Below are 21,778 nucleotides of genomic sequence, written 5' to 3'. Positions count from 1 at the left end.
TACATCTATATTCTTCATGTTTACATATTTGCAGCTGTCTGACTTTAAAGTGCTTTCAATTGTAGTGTGTAAAATAGCGTTGTATAATAATGTAACTATGTTGGTGCATGAGAAACAGCTTGCTGTAATAGAGTTTAAAATTCAGAGAGTTCTTCCACACATGGCGCATACCCCCCTCCCCCGAGCATGACAATGCCAGACAACACATGAGCACTGCAACATCTGCAACAATCAGGCATCTTGGGTTCACTGTCATCGATAATCCTTCATACAGTCCTGACTTTGCCCCATTAAATTTTCATCTGTTTCCAGAATTTAAGGGAAATAAATTTGTACATGCAACACACATGTCCCGATGGTCTCAAAAGGGTTAATACTCTTATCTACAAAAAGAGCATTGTATCATATTCATGAGTGACTGCTCAGACATTTAGTGAATGGTAAAATAATGCTCAAATGATGGTGCATATTTACTAGTAAAAATAACTGATATTCAGATAGGAAAATAGTATCACTTTGTCTTTCCAAAGGAAATAAAAGAAAAGAAACATTAGGATTTAACATCCCATCAGTGATTAGGTCGATAGAGACAGAGTACAACCTATCTTAAATACTTGTTTATCTTGATTATGCTTTTCCTTAAACATACAAAACATTGTGTCTTCATGTATAAGGGGCAGTCAAATGAAAATGCGACAAATGGAGGGAAAAAAAGAAAAAAAATTGCCTCTGTGTAAAAATGTTGTGGTTGCCTACAGCACCATAATTGTACTCGAGCATGAACAAATCATTGGCCACGGATGTCTATCTTCAGGGCTCCTGAGACATGGAAATTGCATTGGGAGAGATTGGGACTACATGGGGGCTGCGTAAGGTCTTTCCAGCGAAACTTCATCATAGTTGAAACAACCTGTCAAACAAAATGCGTGCCCACATGTTGCCAAGATTGTTTTGAATGTGCTGCAGAAGTTTTGCTGGAAAGCCCTTACACAACCTCCACACAGTTACAATCTCTCCCCATGCAATTTACATATTTGTGGGGTTCTGAAGAATAGGATTTGTGGCTGTCAGTTTGGTTCAGATGAAGAGGTGCATACCTAGCTACATTCATGGTTCCATAGGAGGCAACTGCAAAGATTTTCTATGAAGGTATTGACCATCTTGTCTCATAACGAGATAAATGTATTAAGAGTTAAGGCAGTTGCTTTTGAAATAATAAACAGTTTACTTACTTTTTTCCATCTGTCTTGTTTTCTTTTACTTATGCTTTTATGTACTGCCTTAGTTTCTTTCTCTTTGGCAGTGTGATACTGCTTGCACAACACTCCTGTTGTGAAGGGCATCCTAAATGTCAGAGGTTTCTTTTGTAGAACAGGACTAGTGAAAAGTCTGCATCATGGTCCTATAAAATTCATCCCATTTGCTTGGAGACCCTTTAGTCTGATAAATGGTGACCCACTTCTCCTCTGTTAGCTTATCTTTCAAGGTGCAAATGTTGACTCTACTCATACCTTGTAGTTGATATTGGTGCAGAAGTGCTTGGAAAATCCAGTATGGAATGTAACAATATGAAAAGGGCAGTTGCTACTCACCATATAGTGCAGATGCAGAGTCGCAGATAGGCGCACTGAAAAAGACTGTCGCACAATAAGCTTTCTGCCAACAAGGCCTTTGTCAAGAATAGTCTGTTGTCTATTTTTGACAAAGGTCTTGTTGACCAAAAGCTTATTGTGTGACAGTATATTTTTGTTGTGCCTATTTGCAACTCAGCAACTCCGTTATATGAAGAATATTGTTACAGACGTGCCTGAGTGTTCTAACAACTGACAATAGTGATCTGAACAATTAAAATCAACACTTCTGTAGTTAACCCTGTCTTATGCATATCTGTTGATTATCGCACAATCTATTCTACTCAAGTTTGACTCTGCTACCCTATTGTCAGAGCTTACTATATTTGTTAGACTAGCCTTTCACCGCAGCTTCATCCTCATATGTGTTCACTACATATACACTCCTGGAAATTGAAATAAGAACACCGTGAATTCATTGTCCCAGGAAGGGGAAACTTTATTGACACATTCCTGGGGTCAGATACATCACATGGTCACACTGACAGAACCACAGGCACATAGACACAGGCAACAGAGCATGCACAATGTCGGCACTAGTACAGTGTATATCCACCTTTCGCAGCAATGCAGGCTGCTATTCTCCCATGGAGACGATCGTAGAGATGCTGGATGTAGTCCTGTGGAACGGCTTGCCATGCCATTTCCACCTGGCGCCTCAGTTGGACCAGCGTTCGTGCTGGACGTGCAGACCGCGTGAGACGACGCTTCATCCAGTCCCAAACATGCTCAATGGGGGACAGATCCGGAGATCTTGCTGGCCAGGGTAGTTGACTTACACCTTCTAGAGCACATTGGGTGGCACGGGATACATGCGGACGTTCATTGTCCTGTTGGAACAGCAAGTTCCCTTGCCGGTCTAGGAATGGTAGAACGATGGGTTCGATGACGGTTTGGATGTACCGTGCACTATTCAGTGTCCCCTCGACGATCACCAGTGGTGTACGGCCAGTGTAGGAGATGGCTCCCCACACCATGATACCGGGTGTTGGCCCTGTGTGCCTCGGTCGTATGCAGTCCTGATTGTGGCGCTCACCTGCACGGCGCCAAACACGCATACGACCATCATTGGCACCAAGGCAGAAGCGACTCTCATCGCTAAAGACGACACGTCTCCATTCGTCCCTCCATTCACGCCTGTCGCGACATGACTGGAGGCGGGCTGCACGATGTTGGGGCGTGAGCGGAAGACGGCCTAACGGTGTGCGGGACCGTAGCCCAGCTTCATGGAGACGGTTGCGAATGGTCCTCGCCGATACCCCAGGAGCAACAGTGTCCCTAATTTGCTGGGAAGTGGTGGTGCGGTCCCCTACGGCACTGCGTAGGATCCTACGGTCTTGGCGTGCATCCGTGCGTCGCTGCGGTCCGGTCCCAGGTCGACGGGCACGTGCACCTTCCGCCGACCACTGGCGACAACATCGATGTACTGTGGAGACCTCACGCCCCACGTGTTGAGCAATTCGGCGGTACGTCCACCCGGCCTCCCGCATGCCCACTATACGCCCTCGCTCAAAGTCCGTCAACTGCACATACGGTTCACGTCCACGCTGTCGCGGCATGCTACCAGTGTTAAAGACTGCGATGGAGCTCCGTATGCCACGGCAAACTGGCTGACACTGACGGCGGCGGTGCACAAATGCTGCGCAGCTAGCGCCATTCGACGGCCAACACCGCGGTTCCTGGTGTGTCCGCTGTGCCGTGCGTGTGATCATTGCTTGTACAGCCCTCTCGCAGTGTCCGGAGCAAGTATGGTGGGTCTGACACACCGGTGTCAATGTGTTCTTTTTTCCATTTCCAGGAGTGTATTTCATGCATCTCCTCCTTCCCCCTCCCTCCATCTCTCTCTTCTTCCCCCTTTGCTCTGTGCAGGAGACGTGGAGTATTTATCTATTCCAACCTGTAATTGTAAATGAAATACTGTGAACTATCTTTGCAGTGCCATATCAAGAAAATGGTGCTATTTTGACAGCTATTGTTTTGATTTTGTAGTTAATAGTGCTTCGCAGTTGAAAGCTATCTGAAGCATCCTCAGCTGTGAAGATTTTCCTTAACTCTGTCTCAACAATTGGGGTGTCTTGTTGTCACGGTATGTGTATCCATGGTCCATGTAATATATGTACAGCTTGTCTATCCCCCACTTCCTCCTCCTCCTCCTCCTCCTCCTCCTCAACTATGTCCTCCTCCCCACTGCTCTGTGTTCATCTCCCTTATTTCTGTCCATCTCCTCTTCTCTCTACACAGCCGTGCATGTTGGCACATGTAGCCTCTGCAATTCATGCTGATACTACTTGCACAACACTCATGTTGAAGGGCATACTACATGTCAGAGATTTCACCTGTATCTCCGCCCCTAAGGGAGCTAGGTAATTCCACCCTTCAAAGTGTTCATTACCAGGTAGCAAGTGGTATGTGCACCATATTGGTTGAAATCGACCCAGTGGTTAGCAAGAGCATGTTGGACATGTTTGCAGAGACATCCACATACATTCATTTGTATATAATAGTTTGATGCATAAGTTCGTAGAACACCCCCCACCTCATGTTGGTTGCTATAGGCTTGTTTATTTATTGTCATTTTTTATTTGCAGTTCACTGTTGCTGTCTGAGTTTACATATTGTCATTTTGGGCTAGTGACTGGGCTGTGGATGCTAGGCAATGGAGTGCCAAGTGGAGAAATCTGAACACTTCTGACATACTCTTCTTTTTCATTTCAGTAGAGGAGTGAAAGCTATGGAGGCAGCCAGAAATATTTGTGCAATGTCTGGAGATAATGCCATTAGACAGAGCACAGCAAGAAAATGTTTTTCTCATTTTAAGGGGGCTGATTTTGCGTTACTGATGCTTCACATCCAGGAAGACCTTCAGGAGTATTGCATGTTCTGAGCCAAAATCACAAAAGTCAGAGGGTGGTCATATGCATATCTCTGGTTGCTCATCATTAATTGGCTTTTTACCATCACTGACCATTCCTATTCTGTATCATTATTGGTTCAGATGGCTCTGAGCACTATAGGACTTAACATCTGAGGTCATCAGTCCCCTAGAACTTAGAACTACTTAAACCTAACTAACCTGAGGACGTCACACACATCCATACCCAAGGCAGGATTCGAACCTGCGACCGTAGCGGTTCCAGACTGAAGTGCCTAGAACCGCTCGGCCACACCAGCATTATTGCTGATGAGAAATAGTGTCTTTACACTAGCATAAGGAAAAGGAAGGAATGGCTGAGCCCAAACAAATCAGCAACTCTCTGTACAAAGACCTGCAGGCATCTACAAAAGATACTGTTGTGCATCTGGTGGAACAGCGATGATGTGGTGTACTACGAATTGCTTCCCCGAGGTGTAATGGTCACTGCTGACATTTATTGATAACAACTGAGACATCTTGCAGAGACAATCCAAGGGTGATGACCAGGAAGACAGTGTGAAGTGATGTTACTCTATGATAATGCCCACCTGCTTTCTGATAGATTGACAAAAAACACTGCATGGGATTGGGTTGGGAAGTCATTCCACACCCACCTTATGCACCTGATCTTGCACCCTCGGATAGATTTCTACCGTCTTGGAATCGAAAAGTTACCTCAGTGTTGGCAGACTGTTGTAAACAGTGAAGGAGAATATATTATCGATGACTGAAGTCTCTGTTATGTGTACCTTTTTTGTTTATTAAACTTATGGAAAAATGCTGCGAACTTATGCACCAACCTAGTATGTTTACACTAGGCTTTTCCTCATGGCTTTGCTCATGTACACATTGGACACATATATTGCACACATCTCTTCCTCTATTATCTCTGTGTCTACCTCTTTCTCTCCCTATACCTCTGCCCACCTTATCGTACTCCCTCTTTCCGACCATATCTTCCCCCCTTTTTCTATCCATATCCTGCTCCTGCCTCTTCCTTTTCCACCTGCCTACTATCCCTCTATACCTCCCACCTACTCCCTGCATCTCCCTCCCCACCTCCTCTCTCTGTGTCCACTGTCTCCTCCCCCCTCTCAGTCTGTCCATCTCCTCCTTCCCCTTTCCATGTGCAACTCATCCTCTCCCTCTTTCACTATTCATTGTCTGCTCCCCCCTGTCTTTCTCCACTCAGCCGTGTACTTCTGTACAAATAGCCCCTGAAGGACATGCCAATACTACCCACATTACATATCTGTCATACAGGGCAGCTTATGTGTTAGGGGTAGAAAATGCATTTTTTTTCTATATATGTGCTCCTCTGGGCTCAAGGAGGTTCTAACCACCACAGCACTGATTTGTATATAGCAAGCAGTAGGCATATCGAGTTTGGTTGAAATTGATTAACCCTGTTAAGTTGATGACGACAGTACAGCACAAATATCTGTGCATGTCCACATACCATCCGTAAACCATTTGCAGGTGAGTAGATCCCATTTGTTTGTTTCTTTTAGAGTCTTTATTTGCCAATAAAAGTTTCTCAATTACTGTGATTGCAGATAACAAAGTGTACGTGTGGCACATAAAGAGAGAACTGCCAATAGCTACTCTAACTGGCCACACCCGGACAGTCAATTGTGTTACGTGGAATCCTGTCTACCACCAGATGTTGGCATCAGTATCTGATGACTGCACTGTCAGAATATGGGGTCCTGCTAACCAGCATCGTACCAACAAGACAGGTAAGCAAGAGAGACATGAAGCAGTAAGAACTAATAATACCTCTATTGTCAGCAGTATCTCAAGAAATGTGTATGGTTTATATAGCTTATATAGCTGAAGAGTAACAATCTAATGGCTTCATACTCCTCCCTTCCAAACTGTATTCTTAATTCCAGATAAATTTAAATTTACTGAATAGCAATTTTTCGTGCCAGTGACAAAATAATGCTCCCAATTTAATTGTTATCCTGTATATTATTGTAAGAAACCTGAAGACTTACATAAATGAGTTGGATAAAGTTAAGAAAAATGTATACTTACTTCATATTCACTGAGAACTTCATTGGCCAGGGATACAACTATTTTCTGTAAGATTCAAGTTCAGAAATTTCATCACCATTGGTAAATAAACTGTTGACACAGCTTCTTGTATTTCATCTTCTGATTTATTAGTTCAGATTGTATTCCTCCATTTTAACAAAAACTTATACTTACGCCAACCTCAGCAATTTCCTAAAAAATCATAATAAAATGGAGTACAAGAGAGACTTGCTGCATGAAAACTTTTAAGGCTTTAAAAAAAAACAACAACAAATGATGTCAACATTCTACATCTATTTTCTTCATGTTTACATATTTGCAGCTGCCTGCCTTTAAATTGCTTTGAACTGTAATGTGTAAAATAATGTAAGTATGTCAGTGTGTGAGGAACAGCTTAGATTAGATTAGATTAGTTTTTCGTTCCATAGATCCGTACTGAGGAGATCCTCGTGGATGTGGAACATGTCACTTTTTTTTTAAAGCTGAAATAACAATACTAATAGTATGAGTATATACAATACATCATTTGTTTCTATTAAAAAATTCATCAATGAAGTAGAAGGAGTTTGCCACTAGTAAGTCTTTCAGGCTTCTTTTAAACTGATCTTTATTTGTGACTAAATTTTTTATGTTTGCTGGCAAATTATTGAAGATGAGTGTTCCTGAGTAGTGGACCCCTTTTTGAACTAAAGTAAGTGCTTTTAAGTCCTTGTGCAGATCATTTTTATTCCTGGTATTGTATGTATGAACTGAGCTGTTTGTTGGAAAAAGAGATATATTATTTAGGACAAATTTCATTAAGGAGTAAATATACTGAGAGGCAGTAGTTAGTATACCCAGTTCTTTGAAGAGGTTTCTACAGGACGTCCGTGAATTTACTCCACAAATAATATGTATTACACGCTTTTGGACTCTGAAAACTTTTGTTTGACTTGAAGAGTTACCCCAAAAAATTATACCATTTGACATTATGGAATGAAAGTAGGCAAAGTATGCAAGTTTTTTGATTGTTATGTCGCCTATGTCTGTTAACACTTGAATTGCAAATACAGATTTGTTAAGGCGTTTCTGCAGTTCTGTGGTGTGCTCCTCCCAACTGAATTTATTATCAAGTTGTAATCCCAGAAATTTAAGACTGTCAACCTCTTCTATCTGATATTCTTTATACTTTATGCATATGCTGGGTGGAAACCTCTTACAAGTTCTGAATTGCGTATAATGAGTCTTTTCGAAGTTTAATGTCAGTGAGTTGGCTTTAAACCATTTATTAATATCCATGAAAATATCATTAGCAGATCTTTCTAGAACTACACTCGACATACTATTTATTGCAATACTTGTGTCATCTGCAAACAAAACGAACTCTGCTTCTGGCAGTGTAACTGATGAGAGATCATTAATGTACACAAGAAAAAGCAGTGGCCCTAAAATGGATCCTTGTGGGACACCACATGTAATTTCTTCCCATTCTGATGATTACTGATGACTTAATACACTAGTACCTTGCACTGACACCCTTTGTTTCCTGTTAGCGAGGTATGACTTGAACCATTTTGCAGCACTGCCCGTGACACCATAGAATTCTAGTTTATTTAAAAGGATGTTGTGGTTCACACAATCAAATGCCTTTGACAAATCACAGAAAATACCTGCTGCTTGTAATTTGTTATTTAATGAATTAAGTACATTTTCACTGTAGGTGTAAATAGCCTTCTCGATATCAGAACCCTTCATAAATCCAAACTGTGTTCTTGATAATATGTTATTTGTGGTCAGATGGTTGAGAAGCTGCTTGTACATTACTTTTTCTAAAATTTTTGAGAATGCTGGCAAAAGTGAAATCAGTCTGTAGTTCGATGGCATCTCTTTATCCCCTTTCTTAAATAGAGGCTTAACATCTGCATATTTTAGCCAGTCAGGAAATGTCCCAGTTATAATTGATTGGTTACACAAGTAACTTAGAATTGTACTAAACTCACAAGAACATACCTTAATTAACTCTGCTGATATTTCATCGTAACCACTAGAATGCTTTGTTTCTAGAGATTTTATTATGGAAGTTATTTCTTTTGGTGAAGTGAGTGACATATTCATGTACCTGAAGCTATTTGTAAAGGCTAGTTTCAGATATTCAAGGGAATTATTAACTGATCCTGACAATCCCATTCTATCAGTTACGGATATAAAGTACTTGTTAAATAGATTTGCCACACTAAGCCCATCGGTTAGTAATGTGTCATCTACCCTTAATGCTATTTGCTCCTGTTCCGTTCTGGTTCTACCAGTCTCCTCTTTCACTATATCCCATATTGTTTTTATTTTGTTCCCCGACAATGCTATCTTCTTCTCATAGTGCATTTGTTTAGATGTCTGAATTACTTTTTTAATATTTTACAGTATTCCTTGTATTTAGCTAAATCATCAGCATTGGAGCTATTCTTGGTCGACAGATACATTTTCCTATTTGTCTTACAGGAAACCTTTATTCCTTGTGTAATCCATGGTTTTATTATAGACTTCTGTTTAATTTGAGTAACTTTTGGAGCAAAACAGTTTTCAAACATGGTACTGACATTGTTCATGAATGTGTTATATTTTTCATTCATGTCATGAGCACTATAAACATCTTTCCAGTCATATCTTTGAGCAGTTTTCTAAAACACTCAATTTTTGGTTGATTGACTACTCTCCTGTACTCAGATTTAGCAGTCTTGATAATCTGCTTAGAATTTATATCTAAAACAAGGAGCTGCATGTCATGATCTGATAGTCCATTTATTGCAGGTTTTATAATATGATTTTGTTCCTTTGATTTGTCTATAAAAATATTATCAATGGCTGTCCTTGAGGATTTGGTGATCCTAGTTGGAAAGTTTACAGTGTGAGTTAGATTGAAAGACAACATTACTAACTGCAGTAAATGTTTACTGGAAGATTGCATTAGAAAATCTGTATTAAAGTCACCAGCAATCAAAATTTCTTTGTTTCTTCCTGTTAAATAACCCAAAATAGCTTCTAGATGATTTATGAATAGATTATAATTTCCTGAAGGTGCTTGGTAGATAGTTACTATTATATAGGATCTGTTGTGGAACTCTACTTCTGTTGCATATGCTTCTAGATGCTGCTCTAAACAGAATTTATTAATGTCAATGTTCTTGAGTTTATGGCAGTTTTTAATAAATGTGGCAACTCCTCCTCCATCCATATCTACTCTGCAGAAGTAGGAAGCTAGCTTAAATCCTGAAATGTCTAACATATCTATACCAGTGGTCACTTGATGTTCAGAGAGGCAGATTATGTCAATTTGGTTAGATGAATTCATTTCATCAATACAAATGAGTAGTTCATCAACTTTATTTCTGAGTCCCGGAATGTTCTGGTGTAATAAAGATAACTGATACTGCATACTAACGGGATTATAAATGCTTTGGCGAAGATGAACTGGCAGTTTTTGATTACTTTCTGTTAAACATTGTTTAAATGGAGGCTGTATGCTAAAATCTGACTCCTGTTCATCTGTTTTCTCAAACTGAGTGTGTCTGCCAATCTCTCTTAAAATTCGCTTCTTTCTTTCCCCCTTCCCTATTCTAAAAAAGGCATCCTTCTGACACCTGTGACCACTGGTATTTTACCACTTATGACATTGTCCCCCCCTTAAGTTTTCTGTAATAGAGTTTCGAATTCAAAGAGTTCTTCCACATATGGACCATCGTCTCCTTCAGCATGACAATGCCGCCAGAATACACATGACCACTGCAACATCTGCAACAATCAGGCATCTTGGGTTCACTGTCATCGGTAATCCTTCATTCAGTCCTAACTTTGCCCCATTTAATTTTAATCTCTTTCCAGAATTTAAGAAACACTTTAGAGTACTTCACTTTGATAGCGACGAAGCAGTGCAAGCAGAAGTGTGGTTATGGCTCTGTCAATGAAGTCAAACATTCTACAGTGACTGCATTAACAAACTGGCCTCTTGTTGGCAGAAATGTGTTCATCATGAGTGTGACTATGAAGAATAAAGATGTAGGGTGTTAATCACATTTGTTTTATTTAAAAAGCAGTAAGAAGTACGTAAAAAATTTCAACTTGTTACTTTTCAGCACGTGCTTGTGCAGTGGGTCAATAAATGAACTACTACACTACAGATGGTTAATGGATGTGCCTGAAAAGTGATGCTTGTGAACATTTAAGTGCCAGTTTTAATATGAGAGTAATTTCATATCAGTTTTACTGATTTGACTTCGGTTTGACCCATGCCAACTCTTTTATTAGAGAACAATGAAATCAATGTAATTTTAATTATTATGTTTAATATACAATAAATAAATCCAGCAGTTTTCAAAATGCTCAAAGAGTAAAGGGCTATCCACAAATGACATCACACAAATTTCATGATTTTTGGAGGACCCCCCACCCCTCTTAGTCACGTGGGTCAAATTTGTGTGATGCCCACTCCTCTGGTGTGACATAACATATTTTGCAGTTTTCAATTTAGAAATTATTAAATTAAAATGGCACTTCCAAAATTATTTGTATATATTTCTATACAAAATCATTTTACCTTGGCACATCTGCCTGCAATTTTTTGAGGATGACTCTTCATGGTGGCAAACTTTCTTATTGGCTCTTATGTGATTGCCTATGTTGGTTAGTGGCTTTGTATGATGAGAAATATGGGCTAAAGATGCCACATGATGGTTTAAACAAGTATGCCTCAACACTGGAGCAATAACCATTGTACAGAACTTCTTCAAATGTGATGGCACTTAGATCCAAATAGAGCAATAGTAACAGGGGAGCAAATTTATGTTCAGAGATGTCATTTCCTAAGGCTATATACCAGTCTGAAGTCTGTTTAATCAAAACAGGTCGTGGTAAAAGTAATAATTGCCACGGGCTGGATTGTCACACACTGCAACGTACAACCACCTTGGTTTTTACGATTTGCAAAAAATGTTGTGGTCCACATACATGGTTTGTATACCAAGAGGCATCATTTTTCAATGTCCTAGTTCATATGATACCCAGCCTGCTATCTGTTGGCGCAATGTATTCAGCAACCACAGGAAAATCATCAGTGACCAGTTGGCATCAAATATTAGCCAGCACAATGATGGCACTGTCAAAGTTCCGTTTTTGTAGCTCCAAGTCAGTAGTTCAATTACTGGAATTAAGATGTGAATGAAACATCACATCAGTTGGTTTTCAGCTAAAAGGAGCCATTCGTCACCCTGCTCTGTTAAATGCACTTCTTGCTGGAGTATTTGTGTCAACGTAAATAGCATTAAAGTCAAAATATTTGAAATGTTGTACAGCTGAAACTAAAACTCTCTCTTTGTGGATTTTCATGGGGACCACCATAGAAGTGAAAATAAACATGGGTTTTACAAAACCTTATTGTGTTCTCATTAACTTTTCGAAAGCTGGTAATTCAGAAAGTCTACATGTTTCTGTGGCGTGAGTCTCTGCATTAGAGGAAGAATGTTTTCCACTACGAATCACTATGAATGTAGGCCCATAGTGTGTCACAGCTTTAGGTTTCCTTTCACCATCTTTTTTTTTTTATTACAGTACTTGCATACACAGAGGTACGTTTTTCGACAGTCACAAAGTCATGATCCAGTAATTTTACATGGTAGTCAAGATCCATTCATAGTGGTGCTTGAGCATTTACTGCTGTAATACCTAATGGCACACTGCTTTCTCATGCATAGATAAAAATAATACTTGACCAGGGCCCAAAATTGAAGCTAAAGAGTCTAGGTTTCCTTTAGCAGCTTTACAGAATTTACCATCTTTATGCTTTGCATATCCTTGGGTAACAGAAGAAATATTGAATTTAATTGATGTTGTTTTGTTGTGGTCTTCAGTCCTGAGACTGGTTTGATGCAGCTCTCCATGCTACTCTATCCTGTGCAAGCTTCTTCACCTCCCAGTACCTACTGCAACCTACATCCTTCTGAATCTGCTTAGTGTATTCATCTCTTGGTCTCCCTCTACGATTTTTACCCTCCACGGTGCCCTCCAATGCTAAATTTGTGATCCCTTGAAGCCTCAAAACATGTCCTACCAACCGATCCCTCCTTCTAGTCAAGTTGTGCCACAAACTTCTCTTCTCCCCAATCCTATTCAATACCTCCTCATTAGTTACGTGATCTACCCACCTTATCTTCAGCATTCTTCTGTAGCACCACATTTCGAAAGCTTCTATTATCTTCTTGTCCAAACTAGTTAACGTCCATGTTTCACTTCCATACATGGCTACACTCCATACAAATACTTTCAGAAACGACTTCCTGACACTTAAGTCTATACTGGATGTTAACAGATTTCTCTTCTTCAGAAACGCTTTCCTTGCCATTGCCAGTCTACATTTTATATCCTCTCTACTTCGACCATCATCAGTTATTTTACTCCCTAAATAGCAAAACTCCTTTACTACTTTAAGTGTCTCATTTCCTAATCTAACTCCCTCAGCATCACCCGACTTAATTTGACTACATTCCATTATCCTCGTTTTGCTTTTGTTGATGTTCATCTTATATCCTACTTTCAAGACACTGTCCATTCTGTTCAACTGCTCTTCCAAGTCCTTTGCTGTCTCTGACAGAATTACAATGTCATCGGCGAACCTCAAAGTTTTTATTTCTTCTCCATGGATTTTAATACCTACTCTGAACATTTCTTTTGTTTCCTTCACTGCTTGCTCAATATACAGATTGAATAACATCGGGGAGAGGCTACAACCCTGTCTCACTCCTTTCCCAACCACTGCTTCCCTTTCAAGTCCCTCGACTCTTCTAACTGCCATCTGGTTTCTGTACAAATTGTAAATAGCCTTTCGCTCCCTGTATTTTACCCCTGCCACCTTCAGAATTTGAAAGAGAGTATTCCAGTTAACATTATCAAACGCTTTCTCTAAGTCTACAAATGATAGAAACGTAGGTTTGCCTTTTCTTAATCTTTCTTCTAAGATAAGTCGTAAGGTTAGTATTGCTTCACGTGTTCCAACATTTCTACGGAATCCAAACTGATCTTCCCCGAGGTCCGCTTCTACCAGTTTTTCCATTCGTCTGTAAAGAATTTGCGTTAGTATTTTGCAGCTGTGACTTATTAAACTGATAGTTCGGTAATTTTCACATCTGTCAACACCTGCTTTCTTTGGGATTGGAATTATTATATTCTTCTTGAAGTCTGAGGGTATTTCGCCTGCCTCGTACATCTTGCTCACCAGATGGTAGAGTTTTTTCGTGACTGGCTCTCCCTAGGCCATCAGTAGTTCTAATGGAATGTTGTCTACTCCCGGGGCCTTGTTCCGACTCAGGTCTTTCAGTGCTCTGTCAAACTCTTCACGCAGTATAATATCTCCCATTTTGTCTTCATCTACATTTTCTTCCATTTCCATAATATTGTCCTCAAGTACATCGCCCTTGTATAAACCCTCTATATACTGCTTCCACCTTTCTGCCTTCCCTTCTTTGCTTAGAACTGGGTTGCCATCTGAGCTCTTGATATTCATACAAGTGGTTCTCTTCTCTCCAAAGGTCTCTTTAATTTTCCTGTAGGCAGTATCTATCTTACCCCTAGTGAGACAAGCCTCTACATCCTTACATTTGTCCTCTAGCCATCCCTGCTTAGCCATTTTGCACTTCCTGTCAATCTCATTTTTGAGACGTTTGTATTCCTTTTTGCCTGCTTCATTTACTGCATTTTTATATTTTCTCCTTTCATCAATTAAATTCAATATTTCTTCTGTTACCCAAGGATTTCTATTAGCCGCCGCCGTTTTACCTACTTGATCGTCTGCTGCCTTCACTACTTCATCCCTCAGAGCAACCCATTCTTCTTCTACTGTATTTCTTTCCCCCATTCCTGTTAATTGTTCCCTTATGCTCTCCCTGAAACACTCTACAACCTCTGGTTCTTTCAGTTTATCCAGGTCCCATCTCCTTAAATTCCCACCTTTTTGCAGTTTCTTCAGTTTCAATCTGCAGTTAATAACCAATAGATTGTGGTCAGAAGCCACATCTGCCCCTGGAAATGTCTTACAATTTAAAACCTGGTTCCTAAATCTCTGTCTTACCATTATATAATCTATCTGATACCTTTTAGTATCTCCAGGATTCTTCCAGGTATACAACCTTCTTTTATGATTCTTGAACCAAGTGTTAGCTATGATTAAGTTATGCTCTGTGCAAAATTCTACAAGGCGGCTTCTTGTTTCATTTCTTCCCCCCAATCCATATTCACCTACTATGTTTCCTTCTCTCCCTTTTCCTACTGACGAATTCCAGAATTAATTGATGAAATGAGAAAATATAAAAATTCAGTAAATGAAGCAGGGAAAAAGGAATACAAACGTCTCAAAAATGAGATCGACAGGAAGTGCAAAATGGCTAAGCAGGCATGGCTAGGGGGCAAATGTAAGGATGTAGAGGCTTATCTCACTAGGGGTAAGATAGATACAGCCTACAGGAAAATTAAAGAGAGCTTTGGAGAAAAGTGAGCCACTTGTATGAATATCAAGAGCTCAGATGGAAACCCAGTTCTAAGCAAAGAGGGGAAAGCAGAAAGGTGGAAGGAGTATATAGAGGGTCTATAGAAGGGCAATGTACTTGAGGACAATATTATGGAAATGGAAGAGGATGTAGATGAAGATGAAATGGGAGATATAATACTGCGTGAAGAGTTTGACAGAGCACTGAAAGACCCGAGTCGAAACAAGGCCCCGGGAGTAGATAACATTCCATTAGAACTACTGACGGCCTTGGGAGAGTCAGTCCTGACAAAACTCTACCATATGGTGAGAAAGATGTACAAGACAGGCGAAATACCCTCAGACTTCAAGAAGAATATAATAATTCCAATCCCAAAGAAAGCAGGTGTTGACAGATGTGAAAATTACCGAACTATCAGATTAATAAGTCACAGCTGCAAAATACTAACGTGAATTATTGACAGATGAATGGAAAAACTGGTAGAAGCCGACCTCAGGGACGATCAGTTTGGATTCCGTAGAAATGTTGGAACACGTGAGGCAATACAGACCTTACGACTTACCGTAGAAGAAAGATTAAGGAAAGGCAAACCTACATTTCTATCATTTGTAGACTTAGAGAAAGCTTTTGACAATGTTGACTGGAATACTCTCCTTCAAATTCTGAAGGTGGCAGGGGTAAAATACAGGGAGCGAAAGGCTATTTACAATTTGTACAGAAACCAGATGGCAGTTAGAAGAGTCGAGGGACATGAAAGGGAAGCAGTGGTTGGGAAGGGAGTGAGACAGGGTTGTAGCCTCTCCCCGATGTTATTCAATCTGTATATTGAGCAAGCAGTAAAGGAAACAAAAGAAAAATTTGGAGTAGGTATTAAAATCCAGGGAGAAGAAATAAAAACTTTGAGATTGGCCGATAACATCGTAATTCTGTCAGAGACAGCAAAGGACTTGGAAGAGCAGTTGAACAGAATGGACAGTGTCATGAAAGGAGGGTATAAGATGAACATCAACAAAAGCAAAACGAGGATAATGGAATGTAGTCGAGTTAAGTCAGGTGATGCTGAGAGAATTATATTAGGAAATGAGACACTTAAAGTAGTAAAGGAGTTTTGCTATTTGGGGAGCAAAATAACTGATGATGGTAGAGTAGAGAGGACATAAAATGTAGACTGGCAATGGCAAGGAAAGCGTTTGTGAAGAAGAGAAATTTGTTAACATCGAGTATAGGCTTAAGTGTCAGGAAGTCGTTTCTGAAAGTATTTGTATGGAGTGTAGCCATGTATGGAAGTGAAACATGGACAGTAAATAGTTTAGACAAGAAGAGAATAGAAGCTTTCGAAATGTGGTGCTACAGAAGAATGTTGAAGATTAGATGGGTAGATCATGTAACTAATGAGGAGGTATTGAATAGGATTGGGGAAAAGAGAAGTTTGTGGCACAACTTGACTAGAAGAGGGGATCGGTTGGTAGGACATGTCCTGAGGCATCAAGGGATCACAAATTTAGCATTGCAGGGCAGCGTGGAGGGTAAAAATCATAGAGGGAGACCAAGAGATGAATACACTAAGCAGATTCAGAAGGCTGTAGGTTGCAGTAGGTACTGGGAGATGAAGGAGGTTGCACAGGATAGATTAGCATGGAGAGCTGCATCAAATCAGTCTCGGGACTGAAGACCACAACAACAACAACAACATGTTTTGCATGAAACATAGACCGAGCGAGGTGGCGCAGTGGTTAGACACTGGTCTCGCATTCGGGAGGACGACGGTTCAATCCCGCGTCCGGCCATCCTGATTTAGGTTTTCCGTGATTTCCCTAAATTGCTCCAGGCAAATGCCGGGATGGTTCCTCTCAAAGGGCATGGCTGACTTCCTTCCCCATCCTTCCCTAATCCGATGAGACCGATGACCTCGCTGTCTGGTCTCCTTCCCCAAAAACAACCAACAACAACAACAACCAACAACAACAACTAACATGAAACATAATCTGATTTGCACAATTTAACAGGAACAGTTACCATGTGTTATTTTGCTTCTTCTGTGCTGATTTGTCTGGGAAGAAGGAAATAACTCTGATCCACTGATAGTATACCCTTGTTTGCATAGTTCGGCTTGTAAGTCATCCAATGATGTGCAGCACCTTAGAATTTCGGTGTAACGTTGATCTGTCACCATGTGCCGACATTGCATGCTAACAACAAGCTACAGGGCTCAGATTCTAGTATTACAATTTTATTCCTGATTTCTGGATGTGTTTTGAATAGACATTGATTTAGGTGCTGTTTGAGGTAACTGGTTTCCATTTGGTTGCATGCCAATGTCTTTAGTGTCTTGTGGTATATCATGTTTGGTTTCTACCTGTAATTAAAGGTAAGCATGCAAAATGATGAATATGGGCATTTCATACAATATTTGTACTAAATCACCTTGAAGAATCCAGCTATACTATATTGAGAACTGTACCTTCTGAGATGATTACCTCCAACAGACAGACAGAAAGGTGTGGTTTGATTTTCAAATCCACGTCACCTTCAACATTGGCACTACTTTTCAGACTTCACACCAAGGTGTTAATTTTGTCTTTCACTTTTTTAAGGTTTTTAAATTTTTTAGACAAACTGAAAATCACAAAATAATAGACCCAAGAAAAACAAGTCCATCACTCAGCAAGTCATATTTCGACTGAATGATGTTGCCAGTTCAACATAGACAAAATGAGAGGGGTGGCAGTTTTGTCAAAGCCTCGAAACGCATATATCAAAGGCAGCTGAAGTATGACACCGTAGATACAGTGAGCATGAATGACAATCACTTCGCACAACCACCATGTGTCAGAAAGTGATACAAACAAATTAAAACCTTAATGAATAATAATGATAGAATTAGTAGTATTTTACAGTTTTTCATTAAAATTGGAGTGCAGAGTTCTCATAAAAAACCGAAACAAAACCATACAATTTAACACAAAAAAAAAAAAAAAATGGTTCAAATGGCTCTGAGCACTATGGGACTTAACGTCTATGGTCATCAGTCCCCTAGAACTTAGAACTACTTAAACCTAACTGATCTAAGGACATCACAAAACACCCAGTCATCACAATTTAACAACATGAAGCTTATGTCTCATACACCCCCCCCCCCCCCCCCCCACCCCATTCGCACAGTGTTGAGCCTTCCTCTTCTTCCTCCTCCTTAATGTGTGATGTAATTTATAGATGGGCCCACAAAATGGTGACATTATTTTACGTCAGATGGTCACAACATGTGGTTTACAATATCATGGGACAAAAAATACGGTGAAAAAATTTTCAGATACGAGCATGAAAGCAAACAAAAAAGGTAGTACCAGTAATTATTATTATATTGTTGTTATCCTGGCTTCTAAATTTCATAGAAATGTTCTTCTTGAAACTGCTACAATTTTAAATAATGTTTTGAAAGTAATAGTTGCTACTAACCATACAGCAGAGATGCTGAGTCGCAGATAGACACAACAAAAAGACTGGCACAAAATAAGCCTTCAGCCAGCAAGGCCTTTGCAAAAATACACACACACACACACACACACACACACACACACACACGACCAGTACTAAATTGGTGATCCCGGGATGCCTCAGAATGTGTCCTACCAACCGATCCCTTCTTCTAGTCAAGTTGTGCCACAAATTCCTCTTCTCCCCAATTCCATTCAGTATCTCCTCATTAGTTATGTGATTACCCATCTGATCTTCAGCATTCTCCTATAGCACCACGTTTCTAAAACCTCTATTCTCTTATTGTCTAAACTGTTTATCGTCCAAGTTTCACATCCATACATGGCTACACTACATACAAATACATTCAGAAAAGACTTCATGACTCTTAAATCTGTGCTTGATGCTAACAAATTTCTCCTCCTCAGAAACACATTCCTTGCATCGCCTGTCTATATTTTATATCCTTTCTACTTCAACCCCCCTTACTGTCCAAATAGCAAATCTCATTTAGTACTTTATGTGTCTCATTTCCTAATCTAATTCCCTCAGCATCACCTGATTTAATTTGAGTACATTCCATTATCCTTGTTTTGCTTTTGTTGATGTTCCTCTTATATCCTCGTTTCAAGATGCTGTCCATTCCATTTTTCTTTGGTTTCCTTAACTGCTTTTTAAGTGTATAGATTGAATAACACCGGGGATAGGCTACAACCCTGTCTCACTCCCTTCTTAACCATTGCTTCCCTTTCATGCCTCCCTGTAACTACCTTATGGCTACTGTACAGATTATAAATAGCCTTTCATTCCCTGTATTTTACCCCTGTCACTTTCAGACTTTGAAACAAAGTATTCCAGTGAACATTGTCAAAAACTTTCTCTAAGTCTACAAATACTGTAAACATAGGTTTGCCTTTCTGTAACCTAGCTTCTAAGGTAATGACATGCAGCTGGTTGTTATATAAATTATAAAGTTTCTAATTATACTATGGGCATGGTTCTCAGTATGTCAGCTTTCAGTAAGTTAGCATATACTGTATGTGTTATTCACACAAACCAAGTTGGCACTCAGCATGGTGGCTGCTGGAACTTACTGTAAATGAATAATGCCTTTGAGGTCACTCCTATGAGCTGCCGCACTGAGTATCAACTTAGTTTATGTGAATAGTAATGTTTTTGACACTGTTTCTTCACACTCCTCTGCCTTTGTTTTATGGTGTGTGGTTCATTATTTAACTGATTAGATATACTTGATGATGACAAGGTGGTGTAATAGGTCAATTACTATAATGAGTATTAATAAATACACCTCATTTTGGTTGTGGATACAAGTATGTGAAAGTTGCTAAGAATCTTTCATAGTGAGTGTGGGTCTTAGAACCATTTGCAGACTGTTAGAGTGGTTTGGCAATCTTCCAATGTAAATAAGGGGATATAAAAATATCTCATTCCAAACCGTACATGTGCAAAACATTTGCATTATGAAAATGTCATTATGTATGGTGATAATGACATACTTATATATAGTAGTACATTCACTGAGTGAATACTGAGTTGAAAACTCATTAATTTGCAATCTGTGGAACATCTTCTACATCAGTTATATTTGGCTAACTCAAACGTATGACACTTGATCTGAGTGACCTTCTGTACTGCTGGATATTGTTGGAACTGAAATGGATTCCTTAGCAGATAACAGGCTGCAAAGTAAGGTCCACAGATCATTGATAATGTCCATTCATTAACAACAGGATGATTTGTCGTGCTTCATGAGACATTCCCCTGGAAAAAAAATCATAATATTTTTTGTTTTGTGGATGTGGTAAGACCAAAAAAATAATGCCTGAAAAAGTACCCTTTTCTACATTTATAGTAAATTTAGAGGGGCTACCTAGATTATGTAATCAGTAAAGCACATTTAATATTGAATATTACTTGCTGAGACTGCAAGAGTTAATAAGCAGTCAGTCTCATAACCTCAAAAAAGTCATAAAATTGAAATTCCATTTGACTCTTAAATATAAGTTGTGTTTCATTCTGCAGAGAAATATAATCTCTCTTGTGTACTGAAACCCTTAAGTAGCCCATTTCAAAGATAATCAAAATGAAACTGTTGATCCATGTAAAGTCTATGCTTATAGATGTAGCTTTAGTACTCTGCTTAATCAAGACATCCTCTTATTTCATCAAACTTGAAGTTATTTCCAATGTAACCAATTCATTTTAAAGTTATACATGTTTTTTTTTTTTTTTTTTAGAAACATATGAATAAGTGCTCAAAAGAAAACAGTATTTGATACAGACAGTAGGGCTCATAAATAATGTTGATACTCATCAGATTTTAATTTAAATGGTTAATATGTAAAATAAGTAAATTCTACAAACTCTGTAAGCTGATTTTCCATTCGCGAAGCCAGAAGATTGTTAGTATTTCCTTGCGTGAAGCAGGAATATTGCACTTTCTGGGTTGCTTTTGTAGCAAACAATTAAGTATACAGCTGTTACCAATATAGTAAACTGTTGAAATATTGTAACTCTCGTGCAAATGTTTGATATGCTTTCACAATTATTTTAAAGCTCATTTTAATGGCATAAATTTTTGTTCCAGGTTATGCAAATTCAAGTAGTGAAGGAGGTGTCTTTTCATCGCCATCTTCGAATGGTAGTGTCTGGCATGACTTGGGTTCATAGTAGTAATGTGGTCCTCTGCTCCATTCTACTTCTCCCTCCTTCCCTTCTCTATTTCTCCCTCTGTCACACTGTAGCAACACATGGGCATCACATCAAAGAAGATTTCCATACCTGGAGCAGGTCCTGCTTGCATGTTGTCGTGCATATCAAGTAGGAAGAGAAGTGAATGAAACACCTGGTGGAATAGAGAATTCGTGCAATCATTTGTACAATGTTTCTGTGATTTATTTCTGTAAAAATTAAAATAAAAGTGAACATGTTTCTTCATATCAGTCTGTGTGGTACTGCATCAGTTCTCTTAGAAATGAACACTGGTATTGGTTTTCAAAAAATAAGAGGGCAGTATGGTCCATTGTGATAAATTGCATGGTTTTTCACTTGCTACTCTGCTGTGAGAATTATGTGATTTGTTTTGTCTTGAAACACATGAAGCCTTTCCTTTCTCTTAATCTTGATTATTGTTGAGTCAGCTGGAGAATATTTTAGAATGATAAATGTCAGAGAACAATCATCTAGGGGCATCA

General features: G+C 39.4%; 1 protein-coding gene across 1 annotated transcript in view; it reads left to right on the top strand.

The window, feature by feature from the left end:
* The window catches only part of LOC126195399 (WD repeat-containing protein 26), a 161,331-nt gene extending 139,810 nt beyond the window's left edge, over positions 1-21,521 (top strand). The window contains exons 11-12 of the mRNA XM_049933993.1: positions 6,102-6,284; positions 21,172-21,521. Of these exons, the coding sequence (XP_049789950.1) occupies positions 6,102-6,284; positions 21,172-21,254 (266 nt within the window). The 3' untranslated portion in view covers positions 21,255-21,521. The remainder of the gene's footprint in view (positions 1-6,101; positions 6,285-21,171) is intronic.
* The last annotated feature ends 257 nt before the right edge of the window (positions 21,522-21,778 follow it).

The sequence above is a fragment of the Schistocerca nitens genome, chromosome 7, assembly GCF_023898315.1.
Source record: "Schistocerca nitens isolate TAMUIC-IGC-003100 chromosome 7, iqSchNite1.1, whole genome shotgun sequence".
Lineage (NCBI taxonomy): Eukaryota > Metazoa > Arthropoda > Insecta > Orthoptera > Acrididae > Schistocerca > Schistocerca nitens.
This window is presented reverse-complemented; position numbering and strand designations above follow the sequence as displayed.